Raw genomic sequence first — 26,610 nt, 5'->3', positions numbered from 1 at the left:
CAGCAATTTATAGTCCTGTGGGACTTGCAGTCTAAAATATATGTGTCTGTCAGTCAGCCACATGTACTGAGTGCCAATATTTTTTTGCAGAATCATGCACCAGCCATGTGGTAGAGAAAGAAAAAGAAATAGGAGACAGAATGTTGCCCTTGGAGCTTACAATGCAGTTGGAGTGAGAATATACACATACACACACACAGACACAGACACACACACACACACACACTTTCAGAACCATTACAAAGCACTATCCAATCAAGTGTAATACGCCACAAACTGTATTAGGTAAGAACTGGAAAAGGTATCCAAGGGAACAGAGGATGACTCAAAGAAAGGAGGGGGTGTGCACACGCGTGTGTGTGTGTGTGTGTGTGTCTAAGGACAGCTTCCTGCACCTGTGGACTAGTGGAACAAGAACCATTGACAAAGCTGAAGACTTGGGCAGACCAAGTGTCAGAGCTGCATGATCTTTAGTGAGCACTTGACATCTTGGGGCATCTCCTTATGTATAAAATGGAGACAGTAACATTTCATTCTCAGCGTGGCCGTGAGGATTTGGGAAGGGTGATGACGTACATGGAGGTGCCTAGCACCCAGCCTGGCACATGGTAACCTCCCACAGGTTCCTGTCCTGTGTCTCTGCTTCCCCTCTCCCCTTCCCCCTGCCCCAGGCCACACCCATCCCGGGTCCTGACCATCGGCTCCCGACCTTCTTTGCCCCAACTGTGCCTTTGCCAGGATTCCTGCCATATTGCTCATCATGCTAATTTTCCAAGAGAAATTACCGAGTCTGCCCTTTCTAAGCCATCCCACTCATGCTGACTTCTCCTGGCCCCAGGCAGCAGAGTAATAATACATGAATGCCAAATGATAAATAGCACCATCCACACAAATCTATCAGATGGCGCTGTGCAGATTTAAAAATGCAGACACCACATTTCACCCCTGTTCACCAAGCACAGAGCAAGGATGGGTTCTTTGAGGATGGCCCTCCCCTACACCAGCCTCATAGCACAAGCTGGTGTAGGGGCTGTGCCGGCCACCATGGGATGAGCTGGCCTGGTGTGGCATGGTGTTCTGTGGGAGCTGGAGTGTGGCTGTCAGAGGGACTGGTGTTGGGATGTCGTGAGCTGTCGTTGTGACGCAGGAAGCCTCTTCTCCATGCTGTGAAGAGATTGTCATGGGGGTCTCAAAGGCGTGATCCAAGGAGAAAATTAGAGATGCAGAATGGATGTGCTTCCTGAGCCCAGGCAGCTAAACGCTCCAGATGTGGCTTTTCTCCAAGCTGCGTCCCCTCTACAGTGAATGTATCTCCTGAAAAACCAAAGATTCCCAGTCCCCTCTCAGCAAGCAGCCCACAGAGCAGAAGGCACTGACATCTCCCCAGCCGCTTCCTTATTTTAAGAATATTTTGCATCATAAACCCTTTGATGAAGAAAGGGAGAGAGAGCCCTTAATGAAATATGTTAATCTGGGTAAGCCAGGCTCATATGAAAGGGAATATTAAAAGAGACAACATTCACCAAAGCCAGCTCAGTACTCCAAGAACTGAAAAGGAAAAGGAAGAAAATAGGGCCCCTGGTCTCAGCTATTCAGGGTCAGGGAGACGACAGTGATCAAGTTTAGCAGATCAGCCAGAGACCTCCAGATCTGACTCTGGTGCATTAGCCTGGAAAGGTTGTGGAGAGGGAGCTATTTTGTGCTAACACCAAAGATGGTTTGGGAACACAAGGTCAAATCCACCTGCAAACTATGGGCGGCAAAAGCAGAAAAAAAAGGAGTTGTTCTCCGGGACCCTCCCCCGCCCAACTTTCCTGTGATTTGCAGCTGAGCAAGGCAAGGAGGGGATTGGCAAAGAGTACACTGTGGCCACAGAGTGCAGAGGAACTCCAAGTCCCAAATAAAGGGGAAAAACAGTGGCTCTGGTTTAAACTCAACAGCACATTTTAAGGGCCCAACACATGTGAAATTGGGGAGAGGACCAAAGTTTTAGACATGGCTCCTGACTGCAGGGAGCTTAGCATCTCCTTGGGCAGTTACCACCAAACAGTGAACCCTTGAAAGAAGATACTGTGGACTGAGGAGGGGCTCTAAATGCTGGAAGGGTTCAGAGGAGAAGAACAGAAAAAGATAAGGCTTGGGAGGTGAGCAGGAGCCAGATGTTGCAGGGCCTTGGTCAGGTTGTGAGATTTTACCTTTATCCTGAGAACAAGGAACAACTATTGAAGAATTTTATATAAGGGAATGGCAGTATCAGATTTGTGTTTTGAGAAGGCCACTCTCAGGGCCAAGATGGAATGCTCGTCTGTAAGAGGAGCTCGATTGTATTTGTAGAGTGGATGATGGCTGCAGTGTGGAGAACAGATGAAAGAAACAGGGTGCGCTGAGCACGTGGAGGGCTAGGGAACAGGCCATTTCCCTGGTCTAAGGAGGGATGACAGTGGCTGAGCCTGAGGTAGCAATGGAGAGGGAGGGAAGTGGGAGGATTCAAGAACGGCACAGAACACAAAAGTTATCCCACTTGATAGGGAGAGAGAGAGAAGGAAGAGTGAAGAAATTAATAATGGTGGTGCCATTCGAGATGGAATCCAGGAAGTTGCTGGGTAAACAGGGTGTATGGTCAAGAGTTCTGTCTTGGACAGGCTGAGTTTGAGGTATCTATGAAACATCCAAGATAAGCCGTCAACTAAAAAGCTGGCTATAAGGTCTGGAGTCTGAAGGAGAGGCCCAGGCTGGATATTAATCTGGGAGGTATCTGTGCAGAGATGAAAATCGAATGCATGGTTGGCGAAAGTGCATGGCAAGAGAGAAGGAAGCCTCGGGTGGAGCCTTGAAGAACTCAAACCATTCCTGGTAGGGTAGAGGAGGATGCATCTGCACAGAGACAGAGAGAAACTGGCCCCAGAGATAAGCAAAAGGCCAGAGAGTGTTTTATTAGGAAGCCAAGGGGAGAGTGTTTCCTGAAGGAAGAGAGGTCCAAGTGTTGAACACACCCAAGAAACCAAGTGGGAAATTGGGTTTGGTGCCACGAGGGTCACCTCTGCTGTGGAGATGGAGCACTGATGCCGCAGGAGGATGTGAGGAGTAAATGGTAAGCATTTAAATTGCCCGATGCTGCACCTGGCACACCACAGGTGCTCGGTAAATATTAGCGCCTCTTCTCCAGACACACCGCCCCAGTCTCCTCCCTCTGCCTGCACTCATCAAAAATGAATGCACTGACTTGTGCTCCCTCTCCCTCTCCTACAAACATGGGCACATCATATGTGACTTACGAGCTGGTGCCAGCTCCCAGGATGCCACAGAGAGAAGGGAGCACCTGCCTCCACATGACTAGCCTGTTCTGTCCCAAACCCACAAGCCAGTGCCCACAGCAGGTAGGAGCCTGCGTATTTGCAATTCCAGCTTAACCTGCCAGCCACAAAATGACCCTCCTGTAGTTAGGGTGTTTTAAAATACAACGAGTTTTTGAGCAGCAACTGCCTGCCATTTTGTTTCTTTGGCTCATGAAACCAAAGAATTAAATGCAAAACTACAGATGGGGAGCTGGGCCGGTGCCCTTCACAGATGCTAAGCCTGAGCAGCTATAAGTGGTGTTATGCAAACCATCAAGATCTCAACTAACCAGAAATTGGGGGCCTGGGACAGTGTCTTCTGGTGAACCAGTTCTCCTGATTTATCAGGCATTAGATTTTTTTGTTTTGTTTTGTTTTGTTGTTGTTGTTGTTTTTCATTTTTGAGATGGAGTCTTGTTCTGTTGCCCAGGGTAGAGTATAGTGGCACGATCTCGGCTCACTGCAACCTCCGCCTCCCGAATTCAAGCAATTCTCCTGTCTCAGCCTCCTGAGTAGCTGGGACTACAGACACCCACCACCACGCCCAGCTAATTTTTGTATTTTTAGGAGAGACAGGGTTTCACCATATTGTCCCAGCTGGTCTCAAACTCCTGACCTCAAATGATCCACCCGCCTCGGCCTCCCAAAGTGCTGGGATTACAGGCATCAGCCACTGCGCCCGGCCTATCAGGCATTAGTTTTAACCAAAAAAACTTTTTTTAGTCTTTCTAGAATGTGCTAGCCTCCTTTCCTGATTTAGAATTTAAACTGTGGTGAATACAACTTAATCTTCTCTATGGAGAATTTTTCATGATACGCTTCTGTGGATTTCAAGGCATAGAAAATTAGACGGAATAGTGACATCTGGACTTGCCCTGGGAACATTTTTCAGCCCTGCTGTCAGCTTGTTTCCTTGGGCTTTGCCTTTTTTTCTTTTCAAAGTAACGTGCAAAAACAGTTATTTGGTTAAGAATCCCGGGTGTGGAAGGTCCTAGCTGAGGCATTTTTAATTGCAACCCCTTCCATTTCCTCTGGAGACCCCTAATAGGTGCGCAGCAAACATATATTGAACAAATGACTGGATTCCTCTGGAGATGCAGGGTGTTCATCGTCACAGTATTGGTCTAGGCACTGTTTAGTCACACCTGAATGGCATTTATCTGGTATTTTCTACTTCCTACAATTTTGCTAAACATCAGCCCTGAGATAGACTACCAGTCTCCCTGGATAAATCGTGAACATGTTAATCTCTTTGGCGGCCCCTAACCCTAATGACTCAGAAACCATCCCCCTGTTGATGAAGGAAAGAGAGTAGGGTTTGGGCTGGGGACTCTGGTACTTGGCCTGTCCCCCTCAACCCCGACGTATAACACTCAAGTTCATCACCTCACAAGTGCACAAGGAAAAGAAATACAGAAGCACACACAAAAGGAGGAGAAAGGGAGAGGAGACTTAGCCTCCTGCTTCACATGGGGGCCACTGGGTAAATAGGGGGTGTCACCATTAGACCAGGTCACCGATGTGAGGAGAGACCCAGGAAGAAGGGCACTGGTCAGTCAGACCCTCAGGGATAGCAAGCAGATGTTGATCTTGGCAGGGACCTTGGGGAACGTCTCGTCTGACCTCTGCCTGAAGTTTGAGCTTACAGGCTGGCCAGTGGCAGAGGAGAGTCAGGCTTCTCCCAAGCTGGAGCTGCATGGGACAGACCCCTTGCACCCTCTGTGAAGTTGTTCAGGCCTGTGCGCTCTCTGCAGTCTGTGTGAGCTGGACCCCTCGGGGCATCCAAATTAAGATTGGGCTGTGCTGGAACTTCAGGCTGGAAAGGGGTCCTGGAGTTTGCCTGGCTGTGCTTTGACATAGGTGCCTTCTCTCCAGATTCCTGGGACTTCAAGCAGTCCACACGCAACATCTCCCCCACCATCAACCAGGCCAACATCGTGGACTTGCACCCAGCATCCGTGTACAGCATCCGCATGTACTCCTTCAACAAGATTGGCCGCAGTGAACCGAGCAAGGAACTCACCATCAGCACCGAGGAGGCCGGTGAGCACCTCGCCCAGCCTGCCCTGCCCATGGCCTCAGGGATCAGGGACACCAGGGGCCTACAGCGATCCTGTTCATTGGCAATGAGCTTGCAGTTAGAGAGGGTGGGGTGGGGAAAAGCATCCTAACAGATGTTTGTGTCCACCTCTGAATCATCGGAGGCTCTTCCGTTTGACCCTTTTCCAGGCTAGGTTCTAAATGCTGGGTTTGGGGGAGCTATCTGTGGTTCTGCCCCACTCCCCTGGCCCCAGCATCTGGAAAGATCTATCTGCAAAAGATGGGGTACTAGGGCCTGGATCATTTTCTATGACCCTCATCATAGAGTTTTCTTGAAAGTTTAGCCGGGCGCGGTGGCTCAAGCCTGTAATCCCAGCACTTTGGGAGGCCGAGGCGGGTGGATCACGAGGTCAGGAGATCGAGACCATCCTGGCTAACATGGTGAAACCCCGTCTCTACTAAAAATACAAAAAAAAAAACTAGCCGGGCGTGGTGGCGGGCGCCTGTAGTCCCAGCTACTCGGAGGCTGAGGCGGGAGAATGGCGTGAACCCGGGAGGCGGAGCTTGCAGTGAGCCGAGATTGCGCCACTGCACTCCAGCCTGGGCGACACAGCGAGACTCCGTCTCAAAAAAAAAAAAAAAAAAAAAAAAAGAAAGTTTAAACAAGATTTCTCTTGCTCTGTTTTCTTTTACTATCATATAATACAAAATAATGCAGAGAAGGCCGGGGAGCTGTGGCTTATGCCTGTAATTCCACCACTTTGGGAGGCCAAGGTGGTTGGATCACCTGAGGTCAGGAGTATGAGACCAGCCTGGCCAACTTGGCAAAACCCTGTCTCTACTAAAAATACAAAAATTAGCCAGGCGTGGTGGCGCATGCCTGTAGTTCCAGCTACTCAGGAGGCTGAGGCAGGAGACTCGCTTGAACCTGGGAGGCAGAGGTTGCAGTGAGCCAAGATCACACCACTGCACTCCAGCCTGGGCAACAGAGCAAGACTCCATCTCAAAAAAAAAAAAATGCAGAAAAATACACATAACATATATGTGCAGTTTTATAAACAAGCATAAGGTAAACAGTGAGTAATTAGTATAACCAACGCTCATTATCAATTAGCCAGCATGCCGGAAGTCCCCCATGTACCCCTTTCTGGTCATAACACCACCCCTCCCCTTGAAGTAATCAGTATCCTGACTTTCATGATACTAATTTTCATGCTTTTCTTTTTTGTACTGTTACCACAGTGTATATGCAATAAAATGTATAATTTAGTTTTCCCTATTTTCCAGTAGAATGTATTCATGACATCATACTTCATATATTCTTCTGTATCTTGCTTGTTTTGATCAATATTACTTTTGCAAGCTTCATTCATATCATTAGTATAGCTATGCTTTTTCAGTGCTGTATAGTATTCCATTATATGACTATACCACAGTGGGTTTGTCCATTCTACTGTAGATGGACATTTAGGTTGTTTGTAGCTTGGAGCTATTACAAAAATGCTGCTATAAGCATTCTTGTATGCTAGTGTACCGGTTCATGAGTTTCTCTAGGGGATATAAACAGTTGTAGAATTACAGACTCATCAAACAGGGAAATACTTCTACCCTTAACAAAAAAATGCTAGAATGTTTTCTAAAGTGTTGTACCAATTTTCTCTCCCATGATCAGAGGATAAGAGTTCCTGCCACTAGACATTCTTGTATGAAGTAGACACTTCATACTCTTCAACTTTTAAAAACTTTTGCCATCCTACTGCACGTACAGTAGTATCTTATTATCATTGTTTGCTATATTTTCAGCAAATTATGGAGAATGAAGAGGAAATTGAAACCCTAGATACTTTCAGGGGAACTCAAACAGAAGTTCTCTGCTATCTGCATCTGCGCTTAGTCTTCTCCCCAGGAGCCCTCCTGCTCAGGAGAATGGGTGTGGGAACATAAAACCCCTTCCTCTTCCAGGTCTTGACTTGTAATGTTTCTCCTCCCCCCTACCCTGCTCAGCTCCTGATGGGCCCCCCATGGACGTTACCTTGCAGCCAGTGACTTCACAGAGCATCCAGGTGACCTGGAAGGTAAGTGTGTCTAAGGTATCTCCCCTGGAATGCCCCCTTGCCTCCTCTCTCCTCAATCCAGGACGGAAGCTCCCAGCAGGCTTGCTAGTCTCTAGTCTTATATGATGCTCAGGCCTGTTTTGTCACTAAGCCTAGTGAGATTTGAGGGGTAGAAGGAGAGGGAGGCAAAGGGCAGGTCCCCCCGGCCCAATAACCCCCACTTCCCTCTCCTCCCTGGTTCTCTGATGGGAGTCTCTGCCTGGGGTGCAATGAAAAACTTGCAGTGCCAAGGAGGGAAGATGGTTCCTCAGCCGTGCTGGCCCATCCTCCAAACCCCACATGTTGTAATAAGGTTGGAAGTAGATTTGATTCTATGCCAAGTTCCTCCTCTCTAACATCAGGATGAAAGTAACTGCCCTCCCTACCTCTGAGGGTGGAGGAACTGTGGAGAAAAGAGACCAGTATGTGCTACAGCCATTTCTAAGGGCAAAGACCTGTAAAATATAGACGGGGTGACTGAAGCATCTGTCACTTAAAGAAAATCTTAGGGGAGATTCCACAGCTGGGCAGGGAAACAGAACAGAATGACCTCGCGCAGGACTCAGAAATGCTTCCCTGAGCAGCTTCTGGCCCTACCACCAAACCCCTCCAGGGGCACAGAAGGGCTGGCAATCCAGGGACTTCCTGTCTCACTACATCCTCCAGTCTCCAAGTGCTTTCTCTTTACCAACTTATCTGACCCTCTCCTCATTCCTGGGGAGCAGCGAGAGAAGGCACTTTTATCCCCTTCCACCAGAGGACGCCATGGAGACAAGACGTGAGATGGTCTGCCTAGCAGAGACAGAGCTCGGACTGCAACACAGTGTCTGCAGCCCCAGTCAGCCTTCCCTCCACAGCCACCGCACAGGGCTGTGGATCAGAGAGCATTCTCAGGGCTGTCTGTGTTCTTCCTGGAGCTTTCCCATCTTAACAGTGGGGCTCGGGGGCTGCCTGTCTTCATCAGGGACCAGTTATCCGTGGTGACTTTCTGACTCTTCTCCTTATAGGAAAAGCCCAGGTGCTTCAGTCCTTCTTCTGGGCTCTTTAGAAAGGTAGACTTGAGAATGAGAGGGATTCAGAAGGACCTGGTGATATTTTTCCTAAGACCATGTGCACACACACTCACACTCACACACATAGCAGCAGCCCGTTCCTTCCCTCCCAGAGGCATGACCAAGAAGAAAGTGAGGTAGGGCTGGGCGGTTGGTCCTTCCTGGAGGCAGCCCACCTAGTGGATACCTGGAGCCAGGGTTCCTCTCCAGATTCAGCTCTGGGTTCCAGGGCTCTCCTCAGAAATTGGGGTGAGGCCTAGCATCCAATCCCAAACTCTTGGCTGTGTCCTGGCTGTGGACCTGTATCCTAGAAATACTCCAAGGCAGCCAGGAGGTGGGGGCAGGGATGAATAAATATGTAAAATACTGAAACGTCGGGCTACAAAGCTCTGACCCACAGGTCGATAAAAATTTGGAATCAGATTTATTTCTCCAAAGTCTCATAATGAAAAATAAAATTGATTAGAAAGTTAGAACTTCAGAATGAACCAGATGGTCAATAAATTTTGGACTGACTTCTCAGGGGATTTTTTTTTTAACATTGAGAAACAGATTAATGAAAAATAAAGATTCACTTGAAGATAAGTCACTTCATTTTAAGGCCCTTTCCACGAGATGGATCGCCCCTGCTTTATGACATAAATTTGCAATCAGCCCTATTGATTTCTTAATGCCAGAGAAAAATTGTTAAGATTGATTTAAATCCTGACTGTGGCTCTTTGGAGAGGCAGGGGACAGAGAAAGAGAGAAGAGATGGAGAAGGAGAGAAAAAAAGAGAGAGGAAGGAGGGAGGAAGGATCTGTGAAGATTTGTATAAATATGTGAATCTATCTGGATGGATGGATTGGGGTGCGCCTGCATGCCTGTCTGAGGCCTGTCAGTATATGCTGATGTGGCCACGTATGCAGGTATATATCATGGTATACATAGCTCTGGGCATGTAGGCAATCTGTGGCATAGTATAATGATGTTCAATGTGTGTCAGTATAGATATACCTACATGAAATGTGAGAATGGGTGTCGATGTGAAGATACATTTATGTCCATAAAGGATGTGTGTGTGTGTGTGTGCACGTGTGCATAGACATACATGTGTAGATACAAGACCCAAATGTAAAAATGTGTCCACTTGCAGACCAGCAAGCAGGACTGTCCAAGTGCAGAGAGAAATATTGAAGCAGCAATAAAGAATCAAGTCAATTAAACACACACACACAGACACACACCTATTTAGTGAGTTCAAAACAATTATGTTAAATTTAAAACTTCATTTTGTTGAGTTAACAGTGAGCTTTAAAATGCAGTTCATTGAAAACATTCATTGACTAGAAAAAAAAAACAGTAGGGCTGATTTACTAACTTAATTGTTTTTGATCTCACTATTTTTTAGTACAATAAAAGGTGGGCTTTTAAATTAACTTCATTGTCTTTAAAACCCTGATTCAAGCTGTTTTTAAATGCACTTGGGGTGGGTGTTCTGTCTCAATTTATAGATGGGCAGGCCTGGTCATTAAAGGAGCCAATTTCTATTCGTGGATCTAAATGTATCTGGTCGGGAGTGGGGGTGTGGACTAAGATGTTTGCTTTGATGGGTCTGGATACGTGCTCCTGGTTCTGGGTGTGAATGGATATATTGAGGTGTGTGTGTGCGTGCGCATCTGGTTGGGTGTGTATCAGGGTTCGAGCCTGGGGTGAGAGTGTTTTCCAGCCCCAGACTGATGCCAGTGGAGTTTCTCCATTCTCCTGGCTGACTGGGCTCAGTCTTCATTCCCACCAGCCCCCTTCTAACCTTCAAGTCCTTGCCATCTCTGTGCCTCCATCCAGGGTTCATTCGGGGCCTCAGCCTTCACCATTCCCCAGTCCCTGACCGTGGTGTCTGAGGCAATGCAGTCTTAGTGTTCCCACAGGGGCTGCACCCAGGTGAAAGTCAGGGATCTTTTTTTCTTTAGTTTTAATGAAATACATATAACTTATCATTTGAACCATGTTTAAGTGTGCAGTTCAATGCACGTTCACAATGTTGTACAACCATCACCACTAGCACTTCCAGAACTTTTTCATCCTCTCCAACTGAAATTCTGTACCCACGAAACATGAGCTCCCCATGAAAGCTCTATTCCACCCCCCTTTTGTTGAGACAGAGTCTCGCTCTGTCAATCTTGGCTCACTGCAACCTCCGCTTCCCCGGTTCAAGCGATTCTCCTGCCTCAGCCTCCTGAGTAGCTGGAACTACAGACATGTGCTACCAAACCCAGCTAATTGTTTGTATTTTTAGTAGAGATGGGGTTTCACCGTGTTGGCCAGACTGGTCTCCAACTTCTGACCTCAGTTGATCCACCCACCTCAGCCTCCCAAAGTGCTGGGATTAGAGGCGTGAGCCACCGCTCCCAGCCTATTTCCTTCTCTCTGATTTTAACCATTCTAAGTACCTCCTAAGTGGAATCGGACAGTAGTTTTTGTCCTTTTGGGTCTGGCCTATTTCTTTTAGTGCAGTGTCTTCAGGTTCATCTGTGTTGTGACAGATGGTAGTGCTCTCTCTCTTTCATGGCTGCGTACTACCCCATTGTATTGCAATATTGTATTCTGCGTCTCCACTCATCTCCTGGTGAACGCTTCAGTTACTTCCACCTTCTGGCTATTCTGGATAATGCTGCGTTGAACATGAGTGTACAAGTATCTCTCTGAATCCCTGTTTTCAATTATTTGGGGCATAAACCCTAGGAAAGGAATTGCTGGGTGGTATGGTAATTCTATGTTTAAGTTTTTGAGGAACTGCCAAACTCTTTTCCACGGTCACTGCGCCTCTTTCCATTCCCACCAGGAATGTACAGGGTTCCCATTTCTCCATCCTCACTACCACTTATTTTCCATTATTGTTATAAGAGCCACCCTAATGGATGTGAAGTGGTATCTCGGGACTCTTTCTTTTTATTCAAACTAATTGCTCACCTCCCTCTCCATCTGATTACTTTTTGTCTGCTGTTCTATTTTCCCCAGGCCCCTGAACCCATGCCAAATGATATTCCTATTCATTCATTCATTCGTTCATTCGTTCAGTATGTATTGAGGGCCCATCGTATGCTAGGCACCATTCTAGACACGGAGAGTGCAATAGTAACAAAGCAGGTAACACTCCTCGTCCTCACGGTGCTTCCGTTCTAATGCGGGCAGACAGGCAGATTTCACTAATGCATAAGTGGAATTTATAGACTGTCAGATGATGCTATGTGCTTTGGAGGAAAATAAACCAGGAAGAAAAATAAGGAGTGCCAGAGAGAGGCAGGGAGCTGTCTTACATAAGGAGCTACGGAAGGCCTCATTCAGAAGAGGCATTTCAGCAAGGACGCGGCAGAGGAGAGAAGTGTTTCCCCTGAGATGGGGATGTGGCCAAAGAGGCCAGAGTGCTGGGGCACAGGAAGCGAGGGGCACAGGAGGGGATCTGAGAGGTAATGGGAGGTCACAGGTCACACAGAGCGGTGCAGCCATTGTAAGGACTTTGGCTTTCATTCTGAGTGAGACAGGAGCCTTTGAAGGGCTGGGGCAGAGGAGTGACATGATCTGACTTTGGTTTTAAGAGCATCATCTTAGAGTGTCCCATTTCTTTGTCCCCACCCCTTCCCCATGCTCACAGGCACCCAAGAAGGAGCTGCAGAACGGTGTCATCCGGGGCTACCAGATCGGCTACAGAGAGAATAGCCCCGGCAGCAACGGGCAGTACAGCATCGTGGAGATGAAGGCCACGGGGGACAGCGAGGTCTACACCCTGGACAACCTCAAGAAGTTCGCCCAGTATGGGGTGGTGGTCCAGGCCTTCAATCGGGCTGGCACGGGGCCCTCATCCAGCGAGATCAATGCCACCACTCTGGAGGACGGTGAGGGCCCAAGCAGAGGGGAGTGGGCACAGATCCCCAACATGGGCAGAGCCACAGCTGCCAGAGAGGGCTTGTGGGTCCCTCCATTTGCCCCTGGGCCCCATCTTGGTCCTGTGTTCCACACAGGCTCCCTGCATCCCAGCCATTTCCTCTTGTCCACTGGCTCCTTGAGGGATGCATGGGCCATTCAGCATATTGGGCCTCTCCTTCCTTTTGACTGATGCTCTACTCATCCGGTCTCTGTCGACCTGTTGGCCTGTCTGAGAATTTGCCTGTCCACCTGTCTCCCCATTCACGCTTCTCCCTTGGCCTTCCTCCTTCTTCCTGGCACCCTAACCCCTCTCTCTTCCCTCTACACCTGGTCCTATTTCTCCTCTTTTACAACTTCTTGGAAAAAGGGCAGGAGCCAAATTGCCTTTGTGTTCTAGCCTGGAACCTGTCCACCATCCACCTGAGATGAAGCTGAGGAGTTAAGAGATCCTAACGTGTATGCAGCAGAGGATTTAGAGTCCAGCTTTTTAAGTCTTCATTCTTCGATGACTAGAGAGAACCCCACACTCTGATTAGTACATCAAAGGGCCCTGTCTCTCCAGGAGGAGAGGGTTAGGAGGCAGCAGGAACATGCCCACTCTCCAACCACAGAGAAGATGCCAGCTGGTACCTGAGCCTGCACCAGGTTGAGAAAAAGGACGTGGCCCTTGATGCTCCCAGAGACGGGGCCAGGCTGACCTCTGTCCCCTAAAGAGCAGAATAAAGAAGAAGCAGAGCATTCTTCCAATCTTCCTTCTTGATGCCCCAACCCAAAACTAGGGTCTGAGACTAAAGCCCCGCTGAGTCAGAGCCTGCCCACCCCGCCCCAACAGATCAAAACCAATAGTCCAGAGGGCAGAATGCCCTTTCCCCATTCCCATCAGAAGACCAAGCATTTCACCACTAGAGAGCCATTCCTTTACAGGAAGCAATGCCCTCCGCCTACCTCGCCCTCTCTGAAAATGCAGCACCCAGGGGATGGGGGACACATTAGGTCAGAAACACCTGACAGTAGATACACTCGTACCAATGGTTCCCAACATGGCCGCCAGTTGGCATTATCTGGGGAACTTTCAAAATACTGATGCCAGGCTTCAACCCCAGAGATTCCCATTTCATGATTCTAGGGCAAAAGCTGGGCTTTCAGATGGGGCCGACTTCAATAGCCCCAGAGCACTGAGCACCTGAGAAGAGGGGAGAACTGAATGAAGGAAAGAGGCACATGGCAGAGAAGTCCAGCGGGAGGGAGGAGAGCCGCACCACAACCAAACCCTCAGCTCATGGCCCTCACTATCCCTCTCCATCCCTCCCACCCTGAGATGCTGGCCTCGGGCCTGGCCGGGTTGAGGAAGATCAGCTTGTCTCCTCTTAGTGCCAAGAGTGTTCATTTGAGCAGTGGCCTAACACGTGGTTCTCAGCCCTGAGCACAAAGCAGAGCCTCCTGGAGGTCTGGGAAATGCAGGTTGCTGGGCTCCACCCCCCAGAGCTGCTGCTTCAGCAGGTCTGAGGTGGGCGCCAAGAATGTTCATTTCTAAGCCAGGTGTCCAGCCTGGGTAATACAGTAAGACCTCATCTCTTAAAAAAAAAAAAAGGACGCATTATGTCGAATAAGTTCACAGGTAATGCTGCTTGTCCAGGGAGCACCTTTGGGAATCATAGCACCAAGAGTCGCACCATTATCTATGCAGGGAGGCCAAGGCTCAAGGAGATTAACTCATCCAGAACCATCTATCCAGAAAATAACAGAGTCTGGATCAAAATCTCTGAATCCCATCCATACCCTTCCTGCTTCACCTTGTGCCTCCCTTTTGCTTGGGAGCAAGCCTGGATGCAGGAACAAGCGATGCAGATGCAGGAGACTTTAGGAAGGTGTGTCCAGGGAACAGCCGTCCCAAGCCAAGGCCAGCCTGCCCCACCTAACGCTAAGCTCTCATGCACCGCCAGGCCCACCTCTGGCCTCTGTCCAAACACCACCTCCCTTGCCTCGTGGGGGCCCCTGGAATTTCCAACAGGGAGAGATCAGCATGGGCTATGGAGTCATTTTCAAAACAAAGGGGGAGAGGGGAGAAGAAAGTTTCCAGCAGCATTTGCTCAGCAGTTTTTCATACTTAATTAAGGCCCTCGTTAGCCTGTCAGATCCTGATCGTTTCCTGGCAATATTAGCACTCCTCCTGGGGTATTCAAGGGCCCCTGCTTTAGCAATAGTGTCTTTTCCATAATTATATTACCTTCATTTTGTTCGAACGGACGATCTGTATTAGTTTATTACACTGGGTCCCTAATTACATGGTGCTTATATTTTTACACCTAAGTAATATGAAACAATAATCATTCTCAAAGAGGATCGTTAGGATGATGTATTATCATTTAAATGCTCATAAAAATTAGAGTTGCCTCTTGTGGGGCAATGGGATCTAATTACCTTCCAGCCAGTCTGTGCCTCCTTTCTCCCACTTGGAGCAAAGCAGACTCCGTCTTGCGCTTTGTCCCTGGCCCTCGGATGCCAGCAGGAAGTGCCACCAGAGTTCCCCCGAGCTGACGTGGATCCCGGGGGATAGGGTTTCAGAGGCCTGTCGTCTCAGGAGGGGCAGGCTGCACAGCGCCCCAGGGTGAGCCTCAGCTTAAACTCAAAGGTGGCTCTCAGAGGGACAGCGTGGCCGGCAGGAGAAGCACATAAGCTGGTCTCAGAGTGTTTTCCCATCATCCAGGCCTTTTAGCATGCTCGAGTACAAGGGCATGAGCAAAGGTTTAATGGTCCCAGAGGTCCCGAGGTCCCGGTGGAAGCTCCTCTTCTGCACCAGGGTTAGCTGAAGTCCTTTTCCCTTCTTTGCCTTCCCTTCAGCTTGGAACAAGGACACAGGAGTCCCTAGAACCAGGCCTTGGCCCAGACCCCTGGTCAGACGACACAGAGGGGCTGGCAGCCATCAGATGAGATGATGCATTGCAGACACCTCCAGGGCTGGCTTGGTGGCCTTCCGGGTCTGTCACGTTCATCACAGCAGGATTTCCCTGGGCTGTGGTGGCCCACTGGGGAATTCCCAGGGGCTCATGCCCAGAGTTCATCACCTTCTTCCCCAGGATTTAACCACAACCAGGAATGTGCTACCCGGAGAACAAGGAGCTAAGTCTATAAAGATTTCTGTCTGCCCCAGTCTCCAGGAAAGGAAACTCGGTTCACTTCCTGGCCTCCCTGCCCCAACTCTCACTCTCAGCACCCGCGAGTCAGGAGGTCCCTCCACTTGTCTAACTGAACGCTCCTCTGGTTGGACCATGGAATCCAGCCTGGGACATAATTGCTGTACTGTCACTCACACCCACGACTGACTGGACCCTTGGTTCTCCCCTGACCCCCTGCAGTGCCCAGCCAGCCCCCTGAGAACGTCCGGGCCCTGTCCATCACTTCTGACGTGGCCGTCATCTCCTGGTCGGAGCCCCCGCGCAGCACCCTCAATGGCGTCCTCAAAGGCTATCGGGTCATCTTCTGGTCCCTCTACGTGGATGGGGGTGAGTCTGCTGGGATGATGGCTGGGCCTCAGGGGAGAGGCGCAGGGTCAGTGGGGTCTGCTCCCAGGTGTAGTTAGAGCTAAGCATCCTCCCACAGCATGGCAAGGGGAAGTGCAGCCCCCTCTTCTCCACACGGGGAGGCCGAAAGAGGACGATAACGGCTATAGGGACCAGGGGATAGTGAAGGGGCTCGGGATTCACTTGCACACCTCCGTGTTCAACTGAGGTCAGAGGCGGGGCAAGGGGGTTGGTGGTACACAGGGTGGCATCTCTGGTGAGGGGTAGGAAGGAGACACCCAGCTACTCCCAGACAACAGTGTGTGTTTGAGGAAGTATTGGGGGCGTGAAAGGGGCAGATCAGCTTTTCTAGTTTCACGTGTTGATAATAGGCCTTTATGGCTGTGTGAGTCAGATACCAGCAGGGAATAGTCGGTACATTCAAATAGGGCAATCAAAGAATTTAATGAAGGGACTGAGGAGGGAGGTGGGCACCTGGGACGAGCATCAGCAGGAAGCCAGCAGCACCTAAGGCCAAGGGGGAAAGGGAGGAAGCAGGGCTGCCAGAACACAGGGACAGCCTCCCTTGGCCAAACCCAACTGGAGCCAGGCATGCAGCAAGGCGTGTTTTCTGTGCAAACAAGCCGCCCAGGACCCAGAGAAGGGCAGAGAGGTGCGCACAGTGCAGCTGGGGGGTAGGAATGGAAAATGGAGAGAAACCAGTAAGATGGCCCAAACTTCTGAATGTCTTCCTCGCCCTGGAATGTGCAAACAGGTTTGAGTAGCATCCTACAGGCACACCAAGCTCCCGCCACTGGTGTACACAGACCTTCATGCGACCTGGAGGCTTGTAGCTAACACAGGTCAGAGGACCAGCGTCCCAAATTATGCAAACGTTCCACTGAAGGCCTTAGTCATCTCAATAGACCACAAAGGACTAAAATGAGTTTGCCCCCAATCTGGCTCCTGCACTTTCTGCCTCCCAGCCCCCTGGGCCCTCTCTTCTTTCCTGGCGGACCTTGGAATTCAGCTCACAGTTATTTGTCCAGCGCTACTACGGTCCCCTCTCCCATCCAGATTCTGCTCTGCCCAGACACACTGTCAGTAGGAAGCATCTTTCCCCACCGCCACTTCCACTCTCTCCCACAAAAAGCAGAGGGCTCTAGCTCAGGTTGAGTTCCCTGAAGGTCTCCCCAATTCTTTTGCTGTGCAGTGCCAGGCCACGCTGCTCACAATGTGACCTCACTACATTCATATTCGTGTGGAACCAGGTAAAGGGTGGTTCCCTGTTTTCCAGAACTCGCTTCCTCTTTTCCAAGCCTGTGGGCTTCTCCAGCGTAACCCCTAAGGAATGTATTGGCCTCGGCAATCCCCAAAGACCAGCTGGACACTTGACCATGCTGCCCTCTTCCTGCCCTTTCTCTGGCTCCAGTCCTGGACAGGCCAGCCTGGTTTTTGACTCCAGGAGAGGAAGGCCCTGCTGCTCCGGCCTCTGGGGGTCCTCCTGCACTGACCTGGAGTCTTCTCACGCTGGGCACAGCCTTCTCATCCTCTGGATCCTGGCAGCACTGCTTTCCCTGGCCAGGCCCTCTTCCTTGGCCTTTTGCCTGCCCTGGACCATCCACGAGGTGCTGGGAGGTGGGTCTCCAGGAACTCATGTCTATGAGGTTGGTCCTCAGCCCGTTACTGGACCTGTCTTTCTGAAAGCCCAGCAGTCCTAGTGGGAGGCTCCAGAGTCTGTCCCTTTTCCTTCTCTTACAACTCTGGCCCTCGTGGGACCATCTCCCTAAGCTCCTCTTTAGAGTCTATGAGAAGGTCCTTGCAGGGCCGGGATGTTGGGTCCTCCCTAAGTCTCAGGAGTGTCCCAGCTCTTCCTGGCTGAGGCTATCGGCTCCACCAGCCTCACCCAGGCTTTCTGTGCAGGGAATGGCTGGGTGTCTCCAATGGTGGGGAGAAGGCAGACGGGTCACTCAACCCCTTAACCCAGCGGGGAGTCCAGGGTGCTGGCTCAGGAGTAGTCAGAGGCAGGAGAGGCAGCCTCAGCCTGTCACACGTCATCCTCAGGTCGATAACCACCCAGGGAGGTATGGCGGCCCAAGGCGGGCTGGGCAGCAGGAGGAGTGGCTGCTGAGTTGTGCCTCCTGGACGGGACCTCCTCCACCCATGTCCAAGCCACTCCAGGCTCTCCCATGGGAAGGGAGTTGGGTAGCGGGAGGGAGAAATGTTGCTTGGAGAGATGGAGAGAGAGGCGTTTTAAAGAGCATGTCAAGGTGAAATTGGTGCAAAGTCAACTGAGGCCGGGTCCAGGCCAGCATCTGTGGCTTGCCCTCACTGGGCCCTTAGAGAGACGGGGCCTAGGGGCAGTGGCCCACATCTGCTCCTGGGTACCTCAAGGTGAAAAACCCTCTAGTCCTCACCTCCATGGAGTGGAGGGCTGAGCCTGCGCAGTAGGTGTGAGCAGAGCCCAGGCAACAGGGGTAGGAGCAGGGGCCACAGCCTGATGGAGCTGGGCCCTCAGAGTTTGCTGGTCTCCGGCAGAGTGGGGCGAGATGCAGAATATCACCACCACACGGGAGCGGGTAGAGCTGCGGGGCATGGAGAAGTTCACCAACTACAGCGTCCAGGTGCTGGCCTACACCCAGGCTGGGGACGGCGTGCGCAGCAGCGTGCTCTACATCCAGACCAAGGAGGACGGTGAGTCCAGGCCTGTCCTCGGGACAGGCTGGTCCTGCTGCCCACTGCTCACCCCCAACCCCACCCCAGGAGGCAGGGTGAGAGCAGGGTACTGTCCTTTCTCCTGCCCTTTGAGCCATTGGAGGGTGGCCTTGAGGACTCTGGGGAAATGCTCTCGGATTCATGCATGAGCAGATAAGCAACGTGAACCTCCCTGCACCTCCCCCCACCTCCCCACACACACCTGCTCTCTGAAGCATTGAATCAGAGGCCAGAGAAACCCTCTCCCCCTACCCCAAGGGCATTCTCTCTGTGGCATCTGCTCCCCTGACGCATTCAGCCTGCTTTCCCCTGGATACAGATGTTGGGGCTCGGGGGGAGCAGGAGCATCGTTCAGCACATCCCGGGTTATGGACTTCGTGATCACCCCATAGAGGTGGGCTCTGGGCTTCTGCCTCCAGCCCTGCCACTTTCTTCCCCTCCCAGTCCCAGCTCTATCACTTAGTTGTTTCATAGGTGAGCGCTCTGGGCCAGGTGCCCTGTTACTAGAAGAGGTGTGACAAGCGACTGGCACATAGCAGGCACAGAAGCAGAAGACATCCTTGGCATGATGGCTTCCTCCCTACTCGCCCTTAGTTTTTTCAAGGGATATGGAGGCCCAGAGCCTAGATCCTACCCAAACAATTTGGCTGAAGGCACTGGAAGGGTTTAATGTGTTGAAACGAGTGACTCAGGCTGGGAGTGGTGGTGGAGAAGCTGCCATTGTTGCCCAGTGCCTGGTGACTGGACCAGCTCCCAGCTCAGCTTAATCTCCAGACTTTCCCTCCCTCTCCCCCTACAGCAGGCCCCCTCTCCCCTTAAGCCCTGAGCAATTCAATATTTACCAACCTGCCTGCCCTACTTTTCCTGTCATTAATCCTCCCATCAAGGCCTCCTGGGACAGCTCCGGGCAGAGCCACCTGCTCCAGTGTGGAGACTAAGCTGAGATGGCATCTAGAGCCTGGTCCCATCTGAGGCCTCAGGGCCACACTCAGGCACCTTTTGGCCTCCAGAAATGAGCCCCTGGAGCCCCCAGGCTTCTTCTTGCCCCCTGGTCTGATGCAAGGCCTACGCCATAAGCACCTCTACCTGTTTAACTGATCAAGGCAAGGCCCTATGAGGAACCCAGAGGTCTAGGAGCATCACCCTTCCCTGCAAGGAGCCTTCAGCCCTCTGCCCAGAGCCACACATGGTTATACACAGCAGGAGCCCGGGCCCAAAGAAGCACTGCCCCTGACCTTCGGGAAGCAGCACTGCAGCACGGAAAAGGCGCTGGTAAATACAGCGGAAGTGCATACCCCTAGCCTGGCATTCATGGGGAAGTCACTTAGCCTTCCTGAACCCCAGTTTCCTCATGATAAAATGGGGAGAGTGGTACCTCATCAAGTACTAGTACTACATCTAAAATGTCAACTACTAGCAAATAGCAGTTGCTTTATGGCTACCAAGGTGCTGGCAAGGAAATGATTGCTTCAGGCCAGATGCAGTGGCTCACACCTGTAATCCCAGCACTTTGGGAAGCCGAGAGAGGGTGGATCACCTGAGGTCAGGAGTTTGAGACCAGCCTGGACAACATGGGGAAACTCTGTCTTTACTAAAAATACAAAAATTAGCCGGGTGTGGTTGGGCACCTGTAATCCCAGCTACTTGGGAGGCTGAAACACGAGAATCACTTGAACCTAGGAGGCGGAAGTTGCAGTGAGCCGACATCATAGCACTGTACTCCAGCCTGGGTGACAGAGCAAGATTCCATCTCAAAAAAAAAGAAAGAAAGAAAGAAAGAAAAGAAAGGAAGCGGCATCAGAGCCTCCAAGGGGAAGCCCAGGTCACAAAGAACCCAGTGTCGGATGAGATCTCATCCAGAACAGCAGTCATAATATGACTTAACCCGCCCAAGAGCCCCGGGAGGGAGGCATTATTTCCACATTACAGGGGACAAAACCGAGGCCTCCAGAGTGAAAGCTACTTTCCAAATGCCACTCAACTAACAGGGGACAAATCCAGGCTTTCTTGTCTCCACATACTTTATCCTTTCCATCAAACTACTTGTGTCTGTTAGGAAGCTGTTTGTTGTGAAAGCCAGTGAAAACAGATTTCAGCCATAAGCACATTTATTATCACATACAGCAAGAAGTCCTGAGTAGGACAGCTCCAGGGTTGGTTAAGTCAGAGGTTCCCAGCCTTCTGCTCTGCCATCCTCTGAATATCAGCTGCCCCTGCTAGGATTTCAAGATGGCTGCAGCCCTAGGCATCACACCAGACAAGATAGAGTTCAGACTGAGAAGAGGGAGTCTCTTCCTGTGGGCATGCCTCTCTTGGGAGTCAAAGTAACTTTCCCAGAAACCCCCTCAACAGACTTATCCTCATTTCCCATTGGCCAGAGTGGGGCCACATGCCTCTTGCTAAGCCAGTCACCAAACAGCAAATTGAATTATCGTGGCCAATTTACCCCAAGCACAACATACCCTCTAGTGTGGGCAGTAGAGACAGCTGTCTCTGAAGTGTGGAGGAACACAGGTACCTAAGCAAAAGTGAGGTTCTATTTGCAAGAACCAGGAAGGAATGGCAGAGGGTAGCAGTCAACTCTGCCTGTCTTCCACAGCCACCCCACCTCCACCAGGCTCTCTCATTCATAGGTGGAAGTTATTAGTTATTGCTCAGTTGGCATGGAAAGCAGACAGGTCTGTGGTCCAATTCCAGCCCTGGTGTGGGAGCTTGTGCAAATATCCTCATCTGAAGACACCATGATCCCACCCTCAGGATTTTGAATTTTTCTAAAGGAAAAACAATATCAGGAAATTTAGAAAAAAGCGAAAGAAATTTAAAAGAACAAAATGCAAACATAAATTCAGGTTTATTTACTGAGTCCAGATCTCTTAGTCCAAGCACGATTTCAGGCTGGCTTGGCTGGACCCAGTTAATGAGCTCCAGTGCTGACTCCTCAGCCTCCGTCTGTGAATATTAAACCTAGCAACATGACCTCCAAGTGCAAAGTTGACTTGGATTTTAGACCACCTTAAAGACCTTTAACTGAGGAAGAGGCATGACTAGACCCACGTTTTAGGAAGGTAATTCTTGTTGATGGCCGGCAAAGGGTGGGTAATAAGGACTAGTGTCAGAGAAACCAGTTAGAACCTGTCGAGGTAGAGGCGAGGAAGTTATGCACTAGGGCAGCAGCACTGAGGATGAATGGCAGTGACAAGTTCAGAGAAACATATCAGAGGAGTTCTACCTCCAGCAAGGGTGGATTGGGTGACTTAAACTCACGCTTCTTCTTGCTGAGGACAGCTAGCAAATATGGACAAACTACTTTTCAGAACACCTGTTGAAGGCATCAGAAAGCTAGCAGGAGAGTGAAGAATCATTAGGCCGGGATCCAGGGGAAAACAGAGGCCCCGGAGGTGAGCCTGACATTTGGAGCAGCTCCTTCCCTAAGGGACATTTGCTGAATCTGGAGGCAGTGGCCAAGAAGCTGAACAGCACTAGAAAGACATGAACTGGAGGTCAGGGCCTGCCAGGATGTGGGGGTCTGTCTGGTGAATCCCCCTCACTTAGAGTTGAGACCATGAAGGATGGCACTCTAAGGGTAAAAGTGGACCAAAAGCAGACAGTTCACCTTCAAATCATCCCAATACTGGAAATTGAAGTTACCCCAGATTGCTAGTGCCCAGATTGCAGGTGCCTATCAGGAGCAAACATGAATCCTCTCTTTAGGAAGATAACATCAGCAGATGCCACAAATTATTTCTACAAACTATTTTGCAAATGCTGTGTCTGGAATACAATAAAAAATAATGGGACAACACTAACAAAAGCCAGCAGGGAAAAAAAGACAGATAAGAGCAACAGACCCACAAAGGTTTCAGACTTGGGTCTTATCAAACATGGACTTAAAGATAATTATGATTGACAAGATTGAAAACTTCAGAGAATTGGAAACTATCAAATGGAAAATCTAGGGGAAAATACCCTAATACTTGAAATTAACTCAGTTGATGAGTTTAATAACACATTAAACATAGTTGAAGATATAACTCATGAATTGGAATATAGGCAGAAGAAAATATCCAGATGTAGCACAGAAAGACAAATAGATGGAAAAGTAAAACAGCAGGTAAGAAACATTGAACTTCAGTGTGTATACAGATCACTTGGGGATCGTGTTAAAATTCAGATCCTGATTTGGCAGGTCTCAGGTGAAACCTCAGATTTTGAATTTCTAACATGCTCCCAGGTGATGCTGGTAATTATCCACAGACCACATTCCAAGTATCAAGGACACAGAGGATGCAGTGAGAAGAAATCCCAAAGAAGAAGAGACAGAAAATGAAGTAGAAGATAAAATGTCTGAAAATGTTTCAAAACTGATGAAAGATATCAAGCCACAAATTCAAGAAGCTCTACAAACTCTATTGTCACACATTAAAGAAATCCGCACTTTGGGAGGCTGAGGCGGGTGAATCACGAGGTCAGGAGTTCAAGACCAGCCTGGCCAAGATGGTGAAACTAAAAATACAAAAAATTAGCTGTTTCTACTAAAAATACAAAAAAATAGCTGGGTGTGGTGTCAGGTGCCTGTAATCCTAGCTAGTCGGGAGGCTGAGGCAGAGAATTGCTTGAACCCAGGAGGCGGAGGTTGCAGTGAGCCGAGATTGTGCCACTGCACTCCAGCCTGGGTGACAGAGGGAGACTCCATGTCAAAAAAAAAAAAAAAAAAAGGAAAAGAAATCCACACCTAAGCATATCATATGAAAGCTTATAAAGAAAACAGAGAGAGATCTTAAAAGCAACCAGAGGAGAAAAAACTGATTACTCCAAAGAAAGAGCAATAAGATTGTGGCTAACTTGTCAGAAACAATGGAAACCAGAAAAAAGGACAATGATTTATTTGTATATATATAAAATATGTAAGGGAAACAGTTACCAACCTATGATATTATACCTAACAAAACTATTCTTCATGATGAAGATGAAATAAAGACATTTTCAGACAAATAAAAACTGAGAGAACGTATCACCAACATACCTGCCCTAGAGAAGTATCAGAGGATATTCTTTAACTAGAAGGAAAATGATCGTAGAAGGAAGCTCAGTGATGCAGCAAGTAAAGGCAAAGCAATTAAATGGTGAATGTATGGGTAAATCTAAATTAATATTGGCTGCATAAAACAGCAATGATGATGATGATGATATATAATATAGAATTAAAATAAACAACAATGGGGGTGGCTCAGTGTAATCCCAGCACTTTGGGAGGCCGAGGTGGGTGGATCACTTGAGGTCAAGAGTTCAAGACCAGCCTGGCCAACATGGTGAAACCCTGTCTCTACTAAAAATACAAAAATTAACCTGGCATCATGGTGGGCACCCATAGTCCCAGTTACTCAGGAGGCTGAGGCAGGAGCATCGCTGGAACCTGGGAGGCGGAGGTTGCAGTGACTGAGCCGAGACCACATCACTGCACTTCAGCCTGGGCAACAGAGTGAGAGTCTGTCTCAAAAAAATAAAAATAAAGTGAAATAAAATACACAGTAATGGCAAGGTTGGGACAGGGTAAATGGAAGCTCTAAGGTCACTGCATTGTCTGAGAAGAAAAGTGCCCATTGATATTAGACTTTGGTAAACTAAAGATTCATGTTGTAATCTATTGTGGAACCACTGAAAGTAGTGAAAGACTGTGTAATAGTCAAGCTAATAGAGGGAGGAAAATAGAATATTTTTTATTTGACTTAATTAAAAGAAGCCAAAAAAGAAAAGAAAAAGAAAAAATGGGGATAGGATAGATGAGACAAATAGAAAGTATTTAGTAAGATGGTATATTTAAACCCAAATATAACAGTAATCGCATTAAAGATAAATTAACTAAATCCTCCAACTAAAAGATAATGACCGTGAAAACCAATGCCCAAATATGTGCTGTTTACAGGAAATGTATAAAACATAAGGGTATAGAAAGGTTCAACATGAATGGAAAAAATAAGACATATCATGCAAACTGTCTAATAGAAAGCTGGAATATTAGTGTCAGACATACTATACTTTAAGGCAAAAAGAATTAGTAGAGATAAAGAGGAACACTTTGTTCTGATAAAATACTCAATTTACTAGGCAAATAAAGCAATTCTAAATTTGAATGTACTGAATAATATAACCTCAAGATATATAAACACAAAAACTGATGAATTACAAGGAGAATGAGACAAATTCACAACCACAGTGGAAGATTTTGACATACCTCTTTCAATAACTGATAGGAAAAAAAGTGTGCAAGCATGGAGATTTGAACACTCCAATTAGTGTACTTACCCCAGTGGCCATCCATGGACGCCTTTACCCGACAGCTGCAGAGACATCCAGCAGAAGTGACACACAGGGCTGTGTAGCAGGGAGGACAGGTGGAGTCAAGGACAATTCCCAGGTTCTGGACTCAGGCCCCCAGAAGGATGATGATGCTGTATCTAGTTATTTTATTTAGCCCCAAGTGATTGACTAGGAAAGAAAACATTGAGGTAGGTGCCATCAGCTGAGAGGTGAGAGACAGAATGCAAAAATAATAATTGTTATAATTTATTGAGTGTCTTATGCAATAGGCACTGTGCTAGCTGCTTTTATTTTATTTTACTTTATTTTATTGTATTTTATTTTTGAGACAGAGTCTTGCTCTGTTGCCCAGGCTGGAGTGCAGTGGCGTGATCTCAGCTCACTGCAACTTCCACCTCCTGGGTTCAAGTGATTCTCCTGCCTCAGCCTTCCTAGTAGCTGGGATTACAAGCACACGCCACCATGCCCAGCTAATTTTTGTACTTTTTGTAGAGACAAGGTTTCACTAGGCTGGTCTCAAACTCCTGACCTCAGGGGATCCGCCCGCCTCGGCCTCCCAAAGTGCTGGAATTTCAGGCATGAGCCACCACGCCTGCCCAGTACTTTAATTAGCACTAATTCTCACTACAACCTTTTAATACAGTTCTTATATCCATTGTATAAATGGGGACACTGAAGCTCAGAGAGGTAAAATAAATTGAATAGGATGCTATCACTGTCCTCAAAAGATCATAAAAGTTTCTGGAAGGAAAACAAGTACACAACCATACAACGGAGAGATGAGAATAGGCAGTGTGAGCTGAGAACAGGAAGCTTCCAGTCCCCCAGGCAGAGTCCTGGGGTCCCAGCTAGGCAAGAGAGGCCCAGAGAGGAGGGCAAGGGGAGATCAGAGTCCATAAGAGTTGGAGTCCACTTCAGATGGATTTCCTAGTCACTTCTAAGGTAGACTTTCTTCCAGAAAGGGCCCAGCCAGCACTCCAAGCGCAATGCCCTGGGCTTATGCCAGAAAACAGGCTGTGGTCCCAGCTTCGAGAAACTCACAGGCCAAAAAGGAAAGTGACAGGTGCCGGGTGTTTTCCCGCTAAAAACACGCTTACAGTTAGTAAGGGGGTGAGGGTCAGGGGTTAAGGTCAGAGGGATCAAGATGAATTCCTCATAGGTTCTGTTTCTCTTTTGCCTATCGTAAGTCCTTGGTTCTGGCCGAACAGTTCTGAAGCTGGCACTCCAAGGGCCTCCATTTCAGAGACTTTGTTACAATTCCAAAATGATCATTTTCTCCTCCTACCTGTTTACCATGCTGGACGGACCCCCCCTCCTCTAAACCACAGCTCAAGGATGGCAGCTCCAAGAAGCTCTCCCAGATTGATCTGCCTCCCTCTCCCAACCCTGTCATTTTCCCCAAAGGCTGTGCTCCTGCTTTCTCTCCACTGACCAGGCCTTCTCCCTGCTCAGTTCCAGGTCCCCCTGCTGGCATCAAAGCTGTCCCTTCATCAGCTAGCAGTGTGGTTGTGTCTTGGCTCCCCCCTACCAAGCCCAACGGGGTGATCCGCAAGTACACCATCTTCTGTTCCAGCCCCGGGTCTGGGCAGCCGGTAAGTGAGTTCAGGGCCAGATGCTGAAGGGGATGGAAGGAGAGAAAAGGGACCCTGTAGAT

General features: G+C 49.0%; 1 protein-coding gene across 1 annotated transcript in view; it reads left to right on the top strand.

The window, feature by feature from the left end:
- Window positions 1-26,610, top strand: part of DSCAML1 (DS cell adhesion molecule like 1) — a 367,266-nt gene that overhangs the window by 317,281 nt on the left and 23,375 nt on the right. Inside the window, exons 15-20 of the mRNA XM_025355527.1 lie at window positions 5,211-5,378; window positions 7,380-7,450; window positions 12,152-12,392; window positions 15,780-15,926; window positions 18,462-18,617; window positions 26,409-26,548. Coding sequence (XP_025211312.1) covers window positions 5,211-5,378; window positions 7,380-7,450; window positions 12,152-12,392; window positions 15,780-15,926; window positions 18,462-18,617; window positions 26,409-26,548 — 923 coding nt within the window. The remainder of the gene's footprint in view (window positions 1-5,210; window positions 5,379-7,379; window positions 7,451-12,151; window positions 12,393-15,779; window positions 15,927-18,461; window positions 18,618-26,408; window positions 26,549-26,610) is intronic.

Source organism: Theropithecus gelada, chromosome 14, assembly GCF_003255815.1.
Source record: "Theropithecus gelada isolate Dixy chromosome 14, Tgel_1.0, whole genome shotgun sequence".
Classification (NCBI taxonomy): domain Eukaryota; kingdom Metazoa; phylum Chordata; class Mammalia; order Primates; family Cercopithecidae; genus Theropithecus; species Theropithecus gelada.
Note: the sequence above shows the minus strand (reverse complement) of the source record. Positions and strands in the feature narration are given on the sequence as shown.